This window comes from Manis pentadactyla, chromosome 4 (assembly GCF_030020395.1).
Source record: "Manis pentadactyla isolate mManPen7 chromosome 4, mManPen7.hap1, whole genome shotgun sequence".
NCBI lineage: Eukaryota > Metazoa > Chordata > Mammalia > Pholidota > Manidae > Manis > Manis pentadactyla.
The window spans coordinates 188,484,169-188,503,055 of NC_080022.1; the positions used below are offsets into that span (position 1 = coordinate 188,484,169).

The 18,887-nt window shown below is 53.8% G+C and overlaps 1 protein-coding gene across 1 annotated transcript in view; it reads left to right on the top strand.

Annotated features, from left to right (window-relative positions):
• Nucleotides 1-18,887, top strand: part of RNF213 (ring finger protein 213) — a 99,930-nt gene that overhangs the window by 41,447 nt on the left and 39,596 nt on the right. The window contains exons 21-34 of the mRNA XM_057501779.1: nucleotides 1,808-2,403; nucleotides 3,088-3,253; nucleotides 4,275-4,492; nucleotides 5,450-5,590; nucleotides 5,669-5,833; nucleotides 6,879-8,034; nucleotides 8,663-8,856; nucleotides 9,040-9,195; nucleotides 9,787-13,395; nucleotides 14,857-14,993; nucleotides 15,366-15,461; nucleotides 16,311-16,429; nucleotides 17,964-18,083; nucleotides 18,649-18,794. Coding sequence (XP_057357762.1) covers nucleotides 1,808-2,403; nucleotides 3,088-3,253; nucleotides 4,275-4,492; nucleotides 5,450-5,590; nucleotides 5,669-5,833; nucleotides 6,879-8,034; nucleotides 8,663-8,856; nucleotides 9,040-9,195; nucleotides 9,787-13,395; nucleotides 14,857-14,993; nucleotides 15,366-15,461; nucleotides 16,311-16,429; nucleotides 17,964-18,083; nucleotides 18,649-18,794 — 7,019 coding nt within the window. The remainder of the gene's footprint in view (nucleotides 1-1,807; nucleotides 2,404-3,087; nucleotides 3,254-4,274; nucleotides 4,493-5,449; nucleotides 5,591-5,668; nucleotides 5,834-6,878; nucleotides 8,035-8,662; nucleotides 8,857-9,039; nucleotides 9,196-9,786; nucleotides 13,396-14,856; nucleotides 14,994-15,365; nucleotides 15,462-16,310; nucleotides 16,430-17,963; nucleotides 18,084-18,648; nucleotides 18,795-18,887) is intronic.

Genomic DNA, 18,887 nt, shown 5'->3' on the forward strand with positions numbered 1-18,887 from the left:
TTTTAACAAAGTCATGCACTGCTCTCTGGCATTTTCTGCCGTAGCTCTAGATGATGTGTGTAAACATCTGCCCAGCTTTTCAGTTCTGAGTATTCTCCACACGGAAGAGGAGGACGCAGATCTGTGTTTTTCCGAGCTCTGCCCGGCACACATCACCTGTTCAGTCTCCCTTTCCTCCTGATTACATTATGATTTTCATTAGCTCACTAATCAGGGTTTAAGTGATCACAGCTGTGTAAATACACTGTTCTCAACCCAGCCACCAAATAGACCACGATGATTTTGTGTTTCTTGCACGAACTTTGTTTTCTCTAGAATTGAAATTCTTGTCTTGTTCCCATGCTATGTTTTCAGTGCATTTATTTTTAATTTACCAACTGTTTGAATTTCCTTGCAAGGTGATCAGGGTGATCTTTCAGAAGGAATCTCCCCAAACGGGAGGAATGTAGTTCTAGCATCTTCCTTCACCAGCCCAGGGATGTCCTTTTCCCCTCTCCTCGGATTGAACTATTCCCTGGAGCCGTGACTTCCCTCTCTCCCTGCTGAATTTCAGCAGAACATAGCCTCTGTTAATCTCCCTGAGAAAGGGCGATAGGAGGTTCACGTCCTTGCGTTTCTGAAGCCACCTACCCTTGAGTGTGGCTGTTTGGCTCCGTGGGAATCACAGATGGGGAACCCTCTTCCTGTGGGACTTTGGGTGTGTCGGTCCGGAGTCTCTGCAGTGTCACTTTGGAAAGTCAGGAGCAGTTCTAATTTCTGATCCTTTGTAGGCAACATATTTTCTCTCTCTGGAAGCTCTTGAGATCTTTGTGCTCCTGCTATTCTGAAATTTCATCGTGATATGCCTTGGTATGAACCAGTTGTCCACCATTGTGCGTAATCATGTGGGTCTTTCTAATCCGGAAACCCAAGAATTTGTGTTCTGGGAAATGCTCTTGAATTGTTTAACTGTTTTTTTTTCTCTTGCTGGAGTTCACATTAATTGAAGATTGGACCTCCTGGGATGGTTAACTTCCATCATTTTTCTCCCCTACTTTTCATCTCTTTGTTTCTCGCTCTCCTTTCTGAGAAATTTCCTCAGAAATTCCAACCTTTCCGTTAAGTTTTGCATTTCGGTTCTCACATGAGTTTCGTTCACAGGAACTCCTATGACCCTTTTTACTCTCCCGTTCTTGTTCGTGGTTGCTGAACCTTACCTTTCTGAGATTACTGATATTTTTGGTTTAGAGGTTTTCTTCTCTTTTTCTTGCATAGTGTCCTATTTCCTCTGAGTTGCTTTTATCTCGTGGTGCGTTTTAATTCCTGTTCTTCATGTGAAAGACGCCCCAAGTCCCAGCGGTGCACAGTGTGCGCTCAGGGAGTTCTGCGCCGGAGGCACGGCAGACGCAGCCTGCCTCCCCGGGCTGGGACTCCGTGCACCGGGTCTCGGGGGTCCTGTGATTTCCCGCCTCCTAGTTTTACTGCTGTGGACTCCTCCTCCGCTCTCCCTGACCCTGTCAGTTTATGGCTTTTTAAAACTATCTCTACTCAGACACTGGCGTGGGGACTGGGGAGGGAGGGAGAGAAGGCAGGTGCAGTTTTCAAATGGCCATCTGCATGCAGACATCCCAACAACCTTTGTCATGAAAACCGTTGGCCAAGGGGCCGGCCGTGGGGGGATGAGTGGATTCTTACTGAGGAAAATGCCAGCAGGTGTGTTCACCTGAGTTTCCCTAAGAGCAGCGAGTCCAACAAATACCAGGGAAGTAACATAAAATGATGCCCGACTAGAGGTCTGACTTCTGACTTTCTCTTCTGGTTTCAAAAGTGGACTTGGGAGAGATTGCGGCGAGACACTCGGAAGACCTCAGCAGCAAAAGACTAAGTGAGGCCACGACGGTGAGGTCGTCGCTCGCCTCCTCAGACCAGAGGCCCACCACGCATTACAGCCTGAGCCCCCAGGTCGAGGAGATGGCCCGCCAGCTCAGCATGCTCATGGACAGCCATGTCTTCCAGATCTTCTGGGCAGAAGCCGCCAGGGCGCTGAGCGCATCCCAGGAGGAGGAGGAGGAGGCGCAGCCAGCCCTCCAGCCCGGAGACGTGTATCGGCAGTTGTACCGCCCTTGCTTCGAGAGGTTCACGGGTCTGTACCAGGATCTGAAGTCAGGAGAGATCACCTTTGGGGAAGTCGATGCCACCTTCAAAGACTTTGTGGACAGATACAGCCACCTTAGCTACAACCTGCAGATCATGTGCGCCCTGGATCCCAGTGACCCCAGGGACTGGATCACGGAGCGGGTGGAGCAGATCAAGGAATACCACCACCTGCACCAGGCGGTCAGCTCGGCCCAGGTCGTCATGGAAGCCAAGGAGAATCTGGGTCTGACGGGTGACTTCAGTGTTCTCCACACTTTATTAAGCTTTGTAAGTTATCTTCCAGGGACTTCTGGGGCGGAGGTGGGGGTCCTAGCTTGGACTTGCCAGGCACCTGGGCTCCTGGCTTTAAAAGCTGGTTGATGCCTGATACAAGGGCTTTGTTTCCACCTTTGCTTGTAAATGGTACTTGTGCTCCTGGCTAAGGAGAGTTGGGTCTGCGTGAGGATCGAGAAGTTGAGAACACGCGACGATCCCCTTAGTAGTCAGACATTTGTAAGGAGTCATCCGAGCTCACAAGGTCAGAGGGCACAGAAAGGATTCACGCTCTTGGCCGCCCTTGTCCTGGGGCCAGCTGGGCACGGTGCACGGCCAGTCACTTCGCTGAGACCTGGGAGGCGAGTCCTTTGTTCTCTGCTCTCAGGCGAGCATGTAGACGACGTCCTGGCACCTGTACCCCAGGCAGACAGGCAGCGGGCATAAACTTGAGTGCCCAGTGTGGCATCATGCTCCCAGCACTGTGTCTTCACCTGTGAGACAGGAGAGAGAACGGTGCATACAGGCAGGGATGTGTGTAAGTTGCTTCGTGGAATGCCGGGTGCAGAGGCATAGCGGTCACTGCTGACGGGGCGCGGGTGGCAGCGGAGGCCAGAGCATCCATTCAGGATGAGACGCCGGGTGCAGATGTTGGAGGGCAGGGGGTGGCTGCTCAGGCTGGGGTTCCTTGTCTTACAGACAGATGACTTTGAAGACTTTCGCCACCAAAAGCTGGACCGGATCAGCAAGCAGCTCATCTCTGCCAAGAAGCTGCTGCAGGGCATCGACGAGGCCCGGCGCCGGTGCCTGCGGGAGCTGTCCCTCAGGACGGAGTTCATCGGCTGGGTCCGGGAGGCGCTCGGAGGTGCGGCTGCTCCCGGAGCTTCCCAGGGCTGCCCCGAAGCTGACAGGCCGTCCCTCCCCTCGGTCAGCACAGTGCCGGGACAGACGGACGCCGTCTGTGCTCAGGAAACACGGGGCCCTTGTGTCCAGCATGGGCCTCGTTGGCTGTCGGTAGAATTTTCACCACAACAGTATTTCTCCTGTGTGGTGGCAAAGCTGTTTCTTCGGCTGCTTTACTTTTGCCCGCGCTCTGGGCACTTGCTGTGGAGAGCTGGCACCTGGCCCCCGGCTTTAACATCTGGGCGGGGGAATCTGGCAGCGTCCTTCCGGAGTCCTTGCTGGCGCTTTACGTCACGCCTGATACGGCAAGGGCTCGTGAATAGTGTGCGTGCTCCCGGGCCAGTGAGAGCGGGATCTTAAAGATCCTGCCCCTTGTTGCCTTTACCTCCAGTACAAGGTGAGATCTAAGTGCATCGACTCGCCGCTGTTGTGCGCGTCTCTTCTGGCCGAGGGCTTGGCAGCCTTTCAGCAAAATGGCTTAGGCGCTGTGGCACAGTAACTCACAGGGGAGCCAGAGGCGGCGGAGGGGAGGCGGTGGTGCTTTGCGGCAGGGCCATCCCCTCCAGCCTTGCCGCTCCCTGCTGCGGGCTCCTTGACCCACTGTGATGCACACCCCCAATTTGTAATTAGCCCAAAGAGATATATCTCCATTTTCTATAGTTAACATAGTATTTACTGGTTGAGCCTCTTCCATTTTGCATAAGCTGGGGGTATCACATGGATGGATTAAATGAAATAACAGCGCACGAAAGCCCCAGGGGGTGCCTGGATATTGCTGTTGCTCAGAAAGGCTGGGTGCTGGCTACTGGTTTCAACGTAAGCTGCAGAGAAAAGGTGTTCAGATTCTTATTAAAAGCAGAAAGTGGGCAAAACTCTAAAAACCTACCGCATGTCCATTTATAGCTTCGCTAAGGATTCGGGTCCCAGGTCTGTGTGTCACGTCCTCACAAGCACCACGCTCACCTGTGTCCTCTTGCCCCAAGGCATCACTGAGCTGAAGGTGTTCGTGGACCTGGCCTCCATCTCAGCCGGGGAGAACGACATCGACGTGGACCGGGTGGCCTGCTTCCACGATGCCGTGCAGGGCTACTCCCCTCTGCTCTATAAGCTGGACACGAGCGCAGGTTTCGATGAGCTCATGACGCATCTGAAAGAACTGTGGAAGGCTCTGGAAAATGACCAGCACCTGCCCAGTAAACTCGTAAGTTTTGTTTCCCTGTTGCAGGTGAAGCTTACAGATCGCTTGGCCACACCAGAGGCGTGTGGCAGTGATGACGCTTCCGTGCGGCAGGCGTTTAGGCAGCCTTTTAAAAGAAGGTTTGAAAACAGTTCTTCATATGTGGAAATGCTTTCTCTGCCTTGTTATGTTAGGAAGCGCGGTCCAAAATCACAGAGGTGAGAGTAACATCTGTGATGCAAAACACACGTGCAGGAACGTGTAGGGGAGAAGCGTGCTGCGTTCCCAGCAGGCGCTCTGAGTGGTGATGGTACCTGCAACTCAGTTCTGTGTTCTGTTTGGTATTTTCCACGTTTTCCACAGTTGGTCTTGAAATTTTATTTTATCAGAAAAATAAACCCTTCAGTTTAAGTAAGCCAGCTGCACCACGGCCTGCGTAGACCTGTGCTACACACCTTAACTGGGGAGCCGGGATATTGTTGGGACGGCGGGTGCCGTGTGTAGGGGGCGGAGGGACAGACATGGAGAGAGCAGACAGAGGTGTTCCTGTTCCCTCTGCTGGAGGCTCTTGTCCAAATGAGAAGCCACCGTTGCAGTCTCCCCGTGGTGCTTCTGGCTGGACTTGGAGAGCCCTGAGCCTTAGAAGACGAGGCCTCACGGCCCTGCCCTCCTCAGCCCCAGCCCCTGGCCGGGGCCCTGCAGAGTGGCATCTTCCCTCAGAGAACCGGGTTTGTGCCCGTTCGCCCATCCGTGTGTTCTTATGTTCAGACTGGGTGCCTTCACGCGCTGTCCATGGCACCAGGCGTGGTGGGAGTGTGTAGGAGCGTAGGCCAGGCCTCCGCCACGGGGGGCTGTGCCCCGAGCTGGACAAGGGGAGGAGGCGTTTGCCCCCACAGAGGCGGAGGCAGGCGGAGACCGCAGCAGGAAGAGAGCAGGGCTGTCCTCCACCACAGCCTGTTCCTTCCTCTTGTGTCCCGACAGCGTGACTCTGCCAGGAACTTGGAGTGGCTGAAAACAGTGAAGGAGAGTCACGGGTCTGTGGAGCTGTCATCCCTGTCCCTGGCCACAGCGATCAACAATAAAGGCGTCTACGTGATCGAAGCACCCGCAGACGGCCAGAAGGTGAGCCACCCACACCCCGGGCACAGTCTGGAGGGTCTGTCTCCAGAAAGGTGACCTCTCAGTGTGCACCTTCCGCAGATTTCCCCAGACACGGTTCTGCATTTAACCCTTCCCGAGAGCCACGGGGACCAGGAGGAGGTGCGAGACTATTCTTTAGAAGAGCTGAAGGAACTTTTGAACAAACTGATGCTGATGTCAGGCAGGAAGGATCACAACAGCACTGAAGTGGAAGTATTCTCCGAGGTGAGAGCTGCGTTTGCGTCGGTGCTGAGCAGGTGTCGTCTGTGAGGGCTGAGGGCTCTCTGCCGCGTTGCCTGAGAAAGTAAGGACTTGAGTCTGGTCAGATTGCTGGGAATCCTTCTGCTCTTAAATACCTGGCAGGTTCAGCCAGTGGCTGTGCAGAACCGAACCTACATTCACGGCCCCAAGAGATGTCCCTGGCGTGGCAGGCCCATGGGGTCATAGCCTCTTCTTTTTTTTAAAAAAATTTTTTATTAAGGTATTATTGATATACACTCTTATGAAGGTTTCACATGAAAAAACAATGTGGTTACTACATTTACCCATATTATCAAGTCCCCACCCAGACCCCAATGCGGTCACTGTCCATCAGTGCAGCAAGTTGCCAGAGATCCACTATGTGCCTTCTCTGTGCTACACTGTTCTCCCCGTGACCCCCCACACCATGTGTACTGAACATAATGCCCCTCAATCCCTTCTCCCTCCCTCCCCACCTGCCCTCCCACATCCCTCCCCTTTGGTCACCACTTCCTTCTTGGAGGCTGTGAGTCTGCTGGTAAGTAGCCTCTTCTTAAGCTCCATAGACAGAATTGTCAGATAGTTGACAGTAAGGAAGAGATCACCCAGTGGACAGCTCTTAGAAAGAAACTTAAATTGCTTTATTCATTCTGTAAATCAGCAAGAATCCAAAAATATAAAGATTTAGGTAGGTATCCTTTATCAAATCCCAAGCAGCCACGCTGCTAAAGGCTCTCAGTTTATGTAACAGTCTCTGAGCTTTGTTTTGGCCTTTTCTCTTTAAAATTCGCTGGTACTTTAACACGATATCCTTTATAACATATTGCTTCCTGAAGAGGAATTTTCTTTGAGGCTGATTACGTAAATGTAGAAGGAAGGCCTGCATCAGCCTTCTGTGCCCCAGGCCCCACAGTGAGCCAGTGGACGGCACCGTCCCACGTCTGGCAGGTCATGAATCCTTGTGTGAGTCTAGACTGGACACGGCGCCCAAGCCCCTCTGTGACGCCTGTCCCATTCGCATCCTTGCCAGGTGTTCTGCAGCGTGCAGAGGCTCGTCCAGGCCTTTATAGACCTCCACTCTGCTGGGAACATGCTGTTCAGAGCCTGGAAGGCCAGGGTGTCCTGCGCTCCCCAGGACGGCGTCTCCATTCGGATGGACTTCTGCTTGGAGCTGGTGGGCCAGCTCATGGGGAGTGGGCCGGTTGCCCGGCTGCTGGAAGCCCTCTGCTTGCAGATGGAGAAATTCTTGGAGGAGTGGAAGGAATTTGTGGCTGAGAAACGGGCTGCCCACTTCTACCTCAACTACTACACCGCCGAGCAGCTGGTGTATCTGAGCACGGAGCTCAAGAAGCAGGCCCCCAGCGCCGCCGCCCTCACCATGCTGTCCTTCATCAGGGGCAACTGCAGCCCGGGGGACGTGGCCCAGGCCTGCAGCGGACCCGCCAGCGAGGCCACCCGCCAGCGCGAGAGGACGGTGGTGGAGGAGCTGCCGCTACTGCTCTTCTCCGCAGGCAGCCTGGGGGACAAGCTGCAGGTCCTCACACAGCAGTCGCTGGCCTGCATGAGCGCCTTCCTGCCCCACTGCCTGGACCTGGAGGCCTTGGGCTGCGGTCTGGCCCAGCTGGCGAGCATGGGGGGGCCTCCCGTGCAGCGGCAGCTCCCGAAAGGCCTGCAGGCCGGCCAGCCAAACCTCATTGTCTGTGGCCACTCTGAGGTGCTGCCGGCCGCCCTGGCCATCTACATGCACACCCCCGACCAGCCCCTGCCCACCTACGATGAGGTGCTGCTCTGCACCCCAGGAACCACGTTTGAGGAGGTGGCGCTCCTCCTGCACCGCTGCCTGGTGCCAGGCTCCCTGGGGTGCAGGGTCTACAGCCTGCTGTTCGCAGACCTGCTGAGCTACGAGGTGGCCTGCCAGGCCGAGGCGCTCTTCCTGCGTCTGTGCACGAAGTGCCACCGGGAGGACTACCAGCTCCTGATGGTCTGTGACAGCGAGCGGGAGCATAGCTACCTCCCCTCGGCCTTCAGCCGCCACAAAGTCCTTGTGGTCCCCCAGGCGCCCCTCGAGGCCTTCCAGGCCTACCTGGCCCGTCACTACCAGGTCCCAGAGCAGACCCTGTCGGCCGCCGCTGTGTGTCGGGACCGGATGTGCGTTGGGATCGTGGCCTCCGAGAGAGCGGGTGTCGGTAATGACAGCTGCTGGATGGAGGCCCCCGTGGGCCCCAGGGCCCCCTGACGGCCTCCCTGCCAATGGGGGGTGGCTCAAATGGAGCCCTGCGGGCCGTAGGGAGGCTGAGTCTCAGAGGTCTTGTGAGCCACGCCTGTGCTGGAACGGGACACCCTTTCTTGCTCCATTTCTCTCCTCCTCTCGGCTGCTTCTCTGCCATTCCTTCTTTTTAAATCGCTCTGGCCACTTCAGGTTGGTGTGGATCCTGAGAGGAGGAGGAGGGGTGACTGCTTTGTGTGGAGAAGAAACAACGGCTTGTCACCCTTCCAGGGGCTGTCACGACTCCCCTCCTGCTGACCGTGTCCCGTAACAGTGATGCCACCTCTGTGGGGGAGAGCCTGCTTCTCCCGGCACATGGCACGCCCTACGGGGGCTGGCCTGGCCCTCGGACAGCCATCCTTAGTCCCAGGGCACTGGCGAGGCTCGTGGGTGGGGGACAGTGAGGGAATTGGAGGGCTCGGTGGTGTGTCCCTCAATCTGATGCTCCATTGCATCAGTTTTCAATTTTGTACCAAGGGAAGTGACCCGGTTTCTCTTACTGTTAGTCCAGAGCCTGGGCACCTAACATCCATATTTTAATGTTACAGGAAAGTCTCTCTATGTGAAGAGATTGCATGACGAACTGGAAAGAAAGTTTGGTGAGGAGAAAGAGTCTCTGAAAATTATTCGATTGATTGACCCTCAGGTGGATGAAAACCAAGTCCTGGGCTCCCTCCTGCCGTTCCTGGGTGCCCAGTATCAGAGCAGACCCATGATATTCCACTTCGACGTGACCTCTTCAGTGAGTGCGCAAGGATCCCTGCCCCTTCCCACCCCTGCCCTGCGCTCTCCCCCGTGTAAAGAGTTGCTTCTTTCTTCATGTACTGATATTTAGTATCATAGTATCAAATAACACGAGAGCATCCTTGGGTGGAGAGCATGTTTTTTTCTGTGTATTTACAAACCCACACAATTCTGTCTTTAGGTGCAGACTGGAGTTTGGGCATTTCTTTTCAAGCTCCTTATTCTGCAGTATTTAATGGATGTAAATGGGAAAATGTGGCTTCGGAACCCATGCCATTTATATATCATTGAGATCCTAGAAGGGAGCTCAGCGCTGCCAAAGAGATCTTCAAAACTGGTGCGTATCCCAGGGCATCGCCACGTGACCACTGGGCAGGGCCCTCGTGCATGTCTGTGATTCCTGTTTTTGCCTTAGCGAAGCAGGAGAGTGCCAGTGTTAGGAGAGAAGTCAATCTTTAAACTTCCTTTCCAATAATGTCTGATATAAAAATACTCTTTTATTAGTTAACAGTATCTTAAATGTTTTGTTCGATGTGGGATTGCTGCTGTGTGAACAGGGTGCTCTGAAGGCAGTGAATTCAGAGTCTGAGAGAGGCTACCTTACTTAATGCTAAGATGGGAAAAACTTTCATCATATAATTTCTTAGCAGAAGGGAGTTTTATGCACCCACACACACACACCTGATGGAAAGATTTCATTCCAGGTAGTTGGGTAGAAAAGGATTCCTTGTTGAGAATGCAGTTCCCGCAGTGTTTTGACATGGCAACTATAACAACCTATACCAAAAGGAGTCTACAGAAACCACTTTATTAACAGTGGTTTTTCACGAAGGTCCTTTCACTACAGACCGTGTTGGGGGGTAAAGATGCAAAAGCATTTTTTAGGCAAGTCAGTCATAACCGTTTTATTCATGTCTCCCCTTTCCAGAGCACACGTGCCCCCCAGTTCAGTTTTCTCGACATCTTCCCCAAAGTCACCTGCCGGCCTCCCAAAGAAGTGATAGACATGGAGCTGAATCCTGGGAAGAGCTGCAGAGACCCAGGGATGGACCAGAGAGAGTTCTGCAGCGAAACCTTCCAAAGACCTTACCAGTATTTAAAACGGTTCCATCAGAAACAGGACCTAGACATGTTCAGATACAAAGATGGCCTCGTCGAAGGCACCCCCGAGGAATGCCTCCAGCATTTCCTGATTTACTGTGGGATGATAAACCCATCCTGGTCAGAGCTTCGGAACTTTGCCTGCGTCCTGAACCATCAGCTCCGAGATTGCGAGGACTCCGACTTCTGCAACCCGGAGGTTATCAGGGACACGCTGGTGGGCTTCAGGACCTTCGTGGTGGCCTTCATGATCCTGATGGCGAGAGATTTCGCCACACCTACGCTCCAGATGTTGGATGAGAGCCCAGGGAAGCACATGGTCACCATGGATGGGGCCACGGAAGAAGATCTAGCCCCTTTCTCTCTCCGAAAGAGGTGGGAGTCAGAGGCCCATCCCTACGTGTTCTTCAACAGCGACCACACGTGCATGACATTCATAGGCTTCCATTTCCAGCTCAACACGAACGGCAGCCTCGACGCCATCAATCTCTTGAGTCGGGAGGTGATCAAGAAGGAGGTCATGACAGTGGAGCTGTACCAGGCGCTGTTGCTTCAGGGGGTGCCCTTCAATGTTGACTTTGATAAGCTGCCCAGACATGAGAAACTCGAGAAGCTCTGCCTGGCCTTAGGGATCCAGCAGGCCATCGACCCCGATGAAACATACGAGCTGACCACTGACAACATGCTGAAGATCCTCGCCATCGAGATGCGCTTCCGGTGCGGGATCCCCGTCATCGTCATGGGAGAGACCGGCTGCGGGAAAACCAGGCTCATCAAGTTCCTTAGCGACCTGCGGCGAGGGGCTGTCAGGGCCGAAACCATGAAGCTGGTCAAGGTCCACGGAGGAACCACCGCAGACATGATCTACTCCAAAGTCAGGGAGGCAGAGGAACTTGCGCGCTTCAATAAGGACCACTACGAGCTGGACACCATCTTGTTCTTCGATGAAGCCAACACGACGGAGGCCGTAAGCTGCATCAAAGAGGTCCTGTGCGACCGTACGGTGGGCGGCCAGCCTCTGGCCGAGCGCTCTGGCTTGCACATCATAGCGGCCTGCAACCCTTACCGGAAGCACTCGCAGGAGTTGATCTGCCGCTTGGAGTCGGCTGGCCTGGGGTACAGGGTGCGTGCAGAGGAGACGGCGGACCGGCTCGGCTCCATCCCCCTGCGGCAGCTCGTGTACCGGGTCCACGCCCTGCCGTCGAGCCTGATCCCTCTGGTGTGGGACTTCGGGCAGCTGAATGACACGGCAGAGAAGCTCTACATCCAGCAGATCGTGCAGAGGCTGGTGGATTCCGTCGGGATAGAGGAGAACGAGATGCGCGTGATCGCAGACGTGCTCTCCGCCTCCCAGGGCTTCATGCGGGGGAGAGGCGACGAGTGCAGCTTCGTCAGCCTCAGGGACGTGGAGCGCTGCGTCAGGGTGTTCAGGTGGTTCTACGACCACAGCGAGATGCTCTTGTCCAGGCTGGACTCCTTCCTCTGCGAGTCCCCTGTCGGCAAAGGCAGCCTGGAGAGAAACCCTGTCCTCTGGTCTCTGGTGCTGGCCATCGGGGTGTGTTACCACGCCTCTCTAGAAAAGAAGGACTCCTATCGGACAGCCATTTGCAGGTTTCTCCCAGAACCGTATAACGACAGCAAGGTTATCCTGGACGAGATAACTCGAATGCAGGATCTTTTCCTGAGTGGTGTATCTCTGAGGAAAACCATCGCCAAGAACTTGGCCTTGAAGGAGAACGTCTTCATGATGGTCATCTGCATCGAGCTTAAGATTCCTCTCTTCTTGGTGGGGAAGCCCGGCAGCTCCAAATCTCTCGCCAAGACCATCGTGGCGGATGCTATGCAGGGCCAGGCCGCCCACTCGGACCTCTTCCGGAGCCTGAAGCAGGTGCACCTGGTGTCGTTCCAGTGCAGCCCGCACTCCACCCCTCAGGGCATCATAGGCACCTTCAGGCAGTGCGCCCGCTTCCAGCAGGGGAAGGACCTGCAGCAGTATGTGTCCGTGGTGGTGTTAGACGAGGTGGGGCTGGCGGAAGACTCCCCAAAGATGCCGCTGAAGGCCCTGCACCCTCTGCTGGAGGACGGGTGCATCGAGGACAACCCCGACCCCCACAAGAAAGTTGGCTTCATAGGTATTTCCAACTGGGCCCTGGACCCCGCCAAGATGAACCGGGGCATTTTCGTGTCGCGTGGCAGTCCCAGTGAGGAGGAGCTCATAGAGAGCGCCAGGGGCATCTGCTCTTCAGAGCCCCTAGTTCAAGAGAGAGTCCAAGGGTACTTTGCAGCCTTTGCCAAAGCCTATGAGAAGGTGTGTGAGCGCCAGGACAAGGAGTTCTTTGGGCTCCGTGACTACTACAGCCTCATCAAGATGGTCTTTGCCGTGGCCAGAGCTTCTCACGAAGAGCCTTCCCCGCAGGACGTTGCCCAGGCTGTGCTGCGGAACTTCAGTGGCAAAGACGACATCCACGCTCTGGACATTTTCACAGCCAGCTTGCCCGAGGCGAGGTGCTCGGAGGACATCAGCACCTTGCAGCTGATCGAGCAGAACATGTACGGTGACCGTCAGCAGGCGGCTGGCGGGGAGCCGGACGGCACCGAGTCCCGCTACTTGCTGGTGCTCACCAGGAACTACGTGGCCCTGCAGATCCTGCAGCAGGCGTTCTTCGGTGAGGACCAGCAGCCAGAGATCATTTTTGGTTCCAGTTTTCCCAGGGACCAAGAGTACACCCAGATCTGCAGAAACATCAACCGAGTGAAAATCTGCATGGAAACGGGCAAGATGGTGGTGCTGCTCAACCTGCACAGCCTCTACGAGAGCCTGTACGATGCGCTCAATCAGTACTACGTCTACCTCGGGGGTCAGAAGTACGTGGACCTCGGCCTGGGCACCCACCGGGTCAAATGTCGGGTTCACCCGGACTTCCGCCTGGTAGTCATCGAAGAGAAGGATGTTGTCTACAGGCATTTCCCCGTCCCCCTCATCAACCGGCTCGAGAAGCACTATCTGGATATCAACACCGTTTTGGAGAAATGGCAGAAAAATATCGTGGAAGAGCTCAAGATCTGGGTGGACAAGTTCGTAGATGTGAACGCGGGGCGGTTTCTGGGCAGACACAGGTACAGCCCGTCTGACGTCTTCATCGGCTTCCACTCGGATGCCTGTGCCTCCGTGACGCTCCAGGTCACAGAGAGGCTGGACTGCGGGGTGCTGACCCATGACCTCTACCAGAAGGTGTCTGAGGCCGCCAAACTGGGCCTGCTGGCCTGCGCCACGCCGGACGCGGTGGTCCGGCTGAGCGCCTCCTCCCTGGGCCTGTTTGCCGCGCAGTCCCTGTCCCGGGAATACTATCACAGGCAGCATCACAACTCCTTCGCGGACTTCCTGCAGGCCCAGCTGCGCACGCTGGGACCGGGGCGCCACGTCGTCTTCACCGAGGTGATTATCTCTGCAGTGTGGCCGTTTCTCCTTTCACTGAAGGCCCTTGGATCCCCAGTGTCAGGAATTCGAGATGCTTTTCCAGTCAGTGCGTGGGAATCACAGGTGGACATGTGGAGGCTTTTCGGTCTTTAGGTTAAAGTGCAGGAGATCCGATGATTTATAAAAGTTCAGTTTAACCAAGTTTTGCGTGCCTGTTTCTGGGCAGTGCTCTGTGCTGATAGCAACGTTCAGTTCAGCCCAGTAAACAGCACATTGGCGCCCTGCGCTGAGGGCCCTGGGACAGAATCGTCAGCCTGGGGCAGCATGCCGGGAAGGCAGGGGCAGGCTTGTGAAGCAGTGCATCGGCCTCGCACGGTTGCGCTGTCCATGGAGGCAGATGGGAGCCTCCAGGTCAGGAACAGGGTCAGCTGAGATCCCTAAGAGACGAGCCTCAGACTGACCGTGGAAGTGTATGCAGAGGGCCCCTCACACTCTGCAGGAAACTGGGGCTCGGCTATTGCTGGGACTCCAAGGTCACGGTTGCAAGTACCAAAAGGGGGGGAGGTGTCGGGGAGACCGTCGGGAGGCACCGAGTGGCTTGGCCTTCCTGCTGTGGACAGGGGTGGTGGGGAAATGTGTGCTGAGACAGGTCCCACTGCCTGGGAGAGGGGGAGGTAGTCTGGTAAAATACTACCGTAGAAAAGGCGAGCCTGCGGGGAGGCTGCTGTGCTAGGTCAGCTGGGGCAGAGGAGCAGGTGGCGGGGACTGAGGAGTCATGAGGGTGTCCCTGGCAGAGCTGACGACACGCGTGGTTGCCATGGGGGATGGCGGAGTGTGGCGATGGCTCCCTGGGCCCTTCTTTGCCCAGGCGTTTTGTACAAGCAGCCAGTTTTGGGGAGGCAGTGGTAGACTCCACTCGGGAGAGGTTTTGACGTCCTTGTAGCATCCAGGTAGACACAGCTGTCTGCAGCCACATACAGGAATCGGAAGCTCAGGGGTAAGGCCCATCTGGAGGCAGGTTCGGCCACCACGGTAGGAGCGTGCCTGTGAGAGGGCCTGGTTTGCACCGTGTGACGTGATCGGCTACAGAGGAGAGCGGCTAACAGCTGTGGGAAGGGAGAGGCAGCAGAGGCTGGCTCCATCCAAAGGAGAATTGCCAGGAAGCACCGTCAGTGGGGGGCCCTGAGGGGCCATGAGAATTTATGAGGGGCCAAAGCAGGAAGAGACACCGGTGTCCAGGAAGGAGACGCGAACACACCTCCGGTGCCTTTGGATCCTGTGGGTTCTGTTTGCTTCAGCGCCGTCCCGTTTTTAGAAGAGGGTGTGGCTTGGGTCCTTTTCTGTCTGTGTGCCCACCACGTGACGCTGAGCCCATAGGAGCTACTTGCTAAACATCACCGTGTTTCTAGAATCTCAGCCCAGCAGACACGCAGTCTTGCCTGGAATTGGAGCAATAAATTGCATTTCCTGACTTTGCAGATCACCACATTCTCCAGACTGCTAACCAGTTGTGACTGTGAAATCTTAGAATCGGAGATAAAGGGCAGGGCTCTGAAACTCTCCGTCCTGTCGCTGCAGCTGTTCTACACGGAGTACTCCTTCCTCAGGGGAGTCCGGTGAGCCTCCCGGCCCCCCACTGCCGCTCCGTCCCCAGCCCTGACCACTTTGTATCTCATCTGCACAACTACAGTAACCCCTGGCGTCACCAGTGTGGGCGAGCTGAGGACACGGGATCCTGTGCTCCCGTCTGTGTCGTTCCTCTGCCTGAACACTGTTCTCTGAAACCAGCGTCTGTGTATCTCATTAGGAAGCATGTATTGGGCTCTGTCCTTTCTCCAGTGGACTTCCTGCTCACCTTGCAGAGGAGAATCTCTCCTCAATAGTGTTTTCTATGTGTTTTTTGTATTTCCCATCACCTGGGGGGATTTTATGACCCAATTTATAGGTCAGAGAAGTCACTTGGGTGGTTTCCTTTTTTCTTTTTTCAGAGACTGCTTAACTAACACAGCCAAGTGTAAAGTCCTCATTATTCAAACAGATTTTGAAGACGGGGTTCGTAGCGCTCAGCTTATCGCCTCAGCTAAGTATGTTTCTATTATTTTTCTTGGAAAGTAACATGGGAAACTCAAAACATGTTCAGGTGCTCCTAAGGAATTTTTTCCCTGAAAACAGTATAGTATCAGAATAAGCATAGAAGTAAAAATAAAGACTCCCTTTGTATTTCCCCAAGTATGGACTAGAGAAACTGAAGAAAGAGAAACAAAAAAGGTTAATAGTGACACAAAACTGGTCAAAGGCAGGAGGCGTCGGTAAGAGACTCTTAGGGTATGAAAGAATATCCTCAAAGCCATATGCACGATATGTTTTGGTAATTAATAATTTTAAATTACACGATTTGAATATGCTGCAGGTCCAGGGGTGATAATAATATGCAAATGCTTTTCATTTGTACTGACGGGACATTTTTATAGAGTTTGTAGGAGAAATCCGATACTTAAAGAATCGACTATGTTCCCTTATTAAAGTAAAAGCGATTTCTGGGCCTTTTAAAGTACTAGAGGCCTTACTTTATATTGTGGGTGTCTTTAGCTGTTGACTGTTCACAGACCCCTGTTCCTTGAGATGGAAAGTCGAGCCAGCCCCTCCCTTAGTGAGTTTAGGGCGATCCCGCCAAGGGTTGCAGGATAGGGTTCCTGGTCAACAGAGAAATGCAGAGGGATGCAGGAATCGGGGAGAAAATGAATCTGCTTCCAGAGAACTTGTCCTCATGCTGGTGTAAGAGATGATTATGAATTTATTTAGAGCGAAGAAAATGTAAGACTGAATATGACTGCCCGCGGGGCACCTGTCGGCCATGCCACGCTTGGGTTTTGTTTATTTGCTTGGTATCTGTTTTGATCTGTTTTGTCTCTGCTTGTTTATTTTTTAAATAGGTATTCTGCCATAAATGAAATCAATAAGATAGAAGAAAACCAGGACTGTATTTTAGTCTATTTCATCACAAAACTGTCGCGGATGGGAAGTGGCACATCCTACGTGGGATTCCATGGAGGTAGCACCGAAATGCTTGTGAATATGTTCATTTAAATAATGCTTGAGTCATTTCCAACTTGGTCCTGTGGTGCCCAAGTCTGAAATTAGAATATTAATAGTGATCTCAACAATATCCATCTCAGATGCAATTAGGTTTCTTTTTTTATTTATTTTATTTATTTTTTATTTTGGTATCATTAATCTACAATTACATGAAGAACACTGTTTACCAGGCGCCCCCCTTCACCAAGTCCTCCCCACATACCCCTTCACAGTCACTGTCCATCAGCGTAGTGAGATGCTGTAGAATCACTACTTGTCTTCTCTGTGTTGCACAGCCCTCCCCGTGCCCCCCCCCACATTACACATGCTAATCGTAAGGCCCCCTTTTTCCCCCTTATCCCTCCCTTCCCACCCACCCTCCCCAGTCCCTTTCCCTTTGGTAACTGTTAGTCCATTCTTGGGTTCTGTGAGTCTGCTGCTGTTTTGTTCCTTCAGTTTTTCTTTGTTCTTATGCCCCACATATGAGTGAAATCATTTGGTATTTGTCCTTCTCTGCCTGGCTTATTTCACCGAGCATAACACCCTCTAGCTCCATCCATGTTGTTGCAAATGGTAGGATCTGTTTTCTTCTTATGGGTGAATAATATTCCATTGTGTATATGCACCACATCTTCTTTATCCATTCATCTGCTGATGGACACTTAGGTTGCTTCCATATCTTGGCTATTGTAAACAGTGCTGCAATAAACATAGGAGTGCATATGTCTTTTTCAAACTGGGCTGCTGCATTCTTATGGTAAATTCCTAGAAGAGGAATTCCTGCATCAAATGGTATTTCTGTTTTTAGTTTTTTGAGGAGCCTCCATGCTGCTTTCCACAATGGTTGAACTAATGCAATTAGGTTTCCTACTACTGAAGACTGACCGCAAAGCACACTCATTTTGGACCTGCCGCTGCACCGTAGAGCATTTCCTCAATTACCTTGTAGACACTTAATTAGTCCTGCTTGTTTACCACCTTCTGTGTGTGGTTAATGCAGAGACAGTGTCCCCGACCGACACGGTGGGGAGCACACTGATAGTTTATGCCTGTTTTCGGTGGGCCAGTGCTCTCTTAGTATCTTAAATTTCTCTCTCTCTTTTATTTTCTGAGGTCTGGGTCTCCAACCCTTTATTATGTAAGAAAATCGATATTCTAGAATACCAATTTTAATAGTTTCCCTTAATAACGTCATAGATGACGGGAGGCAAACCTTGCCAGTGTCCCCCACCTTTTACTAATTATGCCACAGCAAGTATAATACAAATATATAAAAGACTCACAAGCCTTCCAATATCCTTGACCAAACATCAGTTACTTCCATTCAAGCTGTGGATGTACACAGCGTGGCATGGTCAGGCGCGTCCGCGTATACTCAAGGGTTCGACTTGGGGATGCGAGTGATTTCGGAGCAGTGTATTAAAAGTGAGGACGTGTGGTGCATTCCTGCTCGTGACTACCAGGAAGAAAGCAGAGAAGGCACGAGTTTCTGATGGCTCTCTTCCTGCCAGGGCTGTGGCAGTCTGTGCACATCGATGACCTCCGGAGGTCCACCATCATGGTGTCCAACGTGACCAAGCTGCAGGACGTGGCCATCAGCCAGCTGTTTAAGCCAGAAGGCATGCCTGAGCGTGAGTCGGGGAAACCTCGTGGGCAGTCGGGGTGGGACGAGGCCTGGGGGGCACGCAGGGCGGCAGGAGTGGCGGCCAGGGCTGTCGAGGTGCGCAGTGGTATGCCCCGGGGACGGGCCACCATGCTGTCATCGCCTTTGCATCCCAGCACCTGCCCCATAGCAGGAGCTTGGGACACATTCGCTGAGCTGACTGGTAGAGCCCCAGGGCACCGTCTGCTGCTTTCCAAGCCATGCAGGAGGCAGTACCTCCACTCGAAGAAGCAGGTCTGAATGAGGTGGTGGCTATGGGCGCCTATAGGATACGTCAGGTTCTATTTGCTGTGGCCCCTGTGTCACTCCTCCGAGTGGAAGGCAGGAAAGCCCAGGACAGAGGAAGAGACTGCCCTGGTGGGGCCCGCTGAGCAGGTGAACCGGAGGCTGGCCTGTGCCACCATGGCCTCTCTGGAGATCACTGTGGGCCTTGGTGCCCAGAAGAGCCCAGTGGCTGAGGCCCAGCCCACAGACCGCCATGCGAGTGCTTCCGCTCCGCGTCCTGAGCAGTGACGTGATTGCTTCTGTTGCAGTGGAGATGCCCGGGCCCAGAGGTCAGTGTGAGGAGCTAATGGAAACAGAGCCCAACAGATCAGGGGACACGGCGGAGGAGGAAATGGAGACAGGAGGTCCTGAGGCTCTGGGGAGCGGGCCCTGTGAGCTGGGGGAAGGCGACATGGTGAGTTCCTGCCCTCCGGGTCCCAGTCTCGGGGCCTCTCAGGACGCGGGCTCTGTGCAGTGGCCCGTGACTCCACCACTCTGCAGCAAGGGC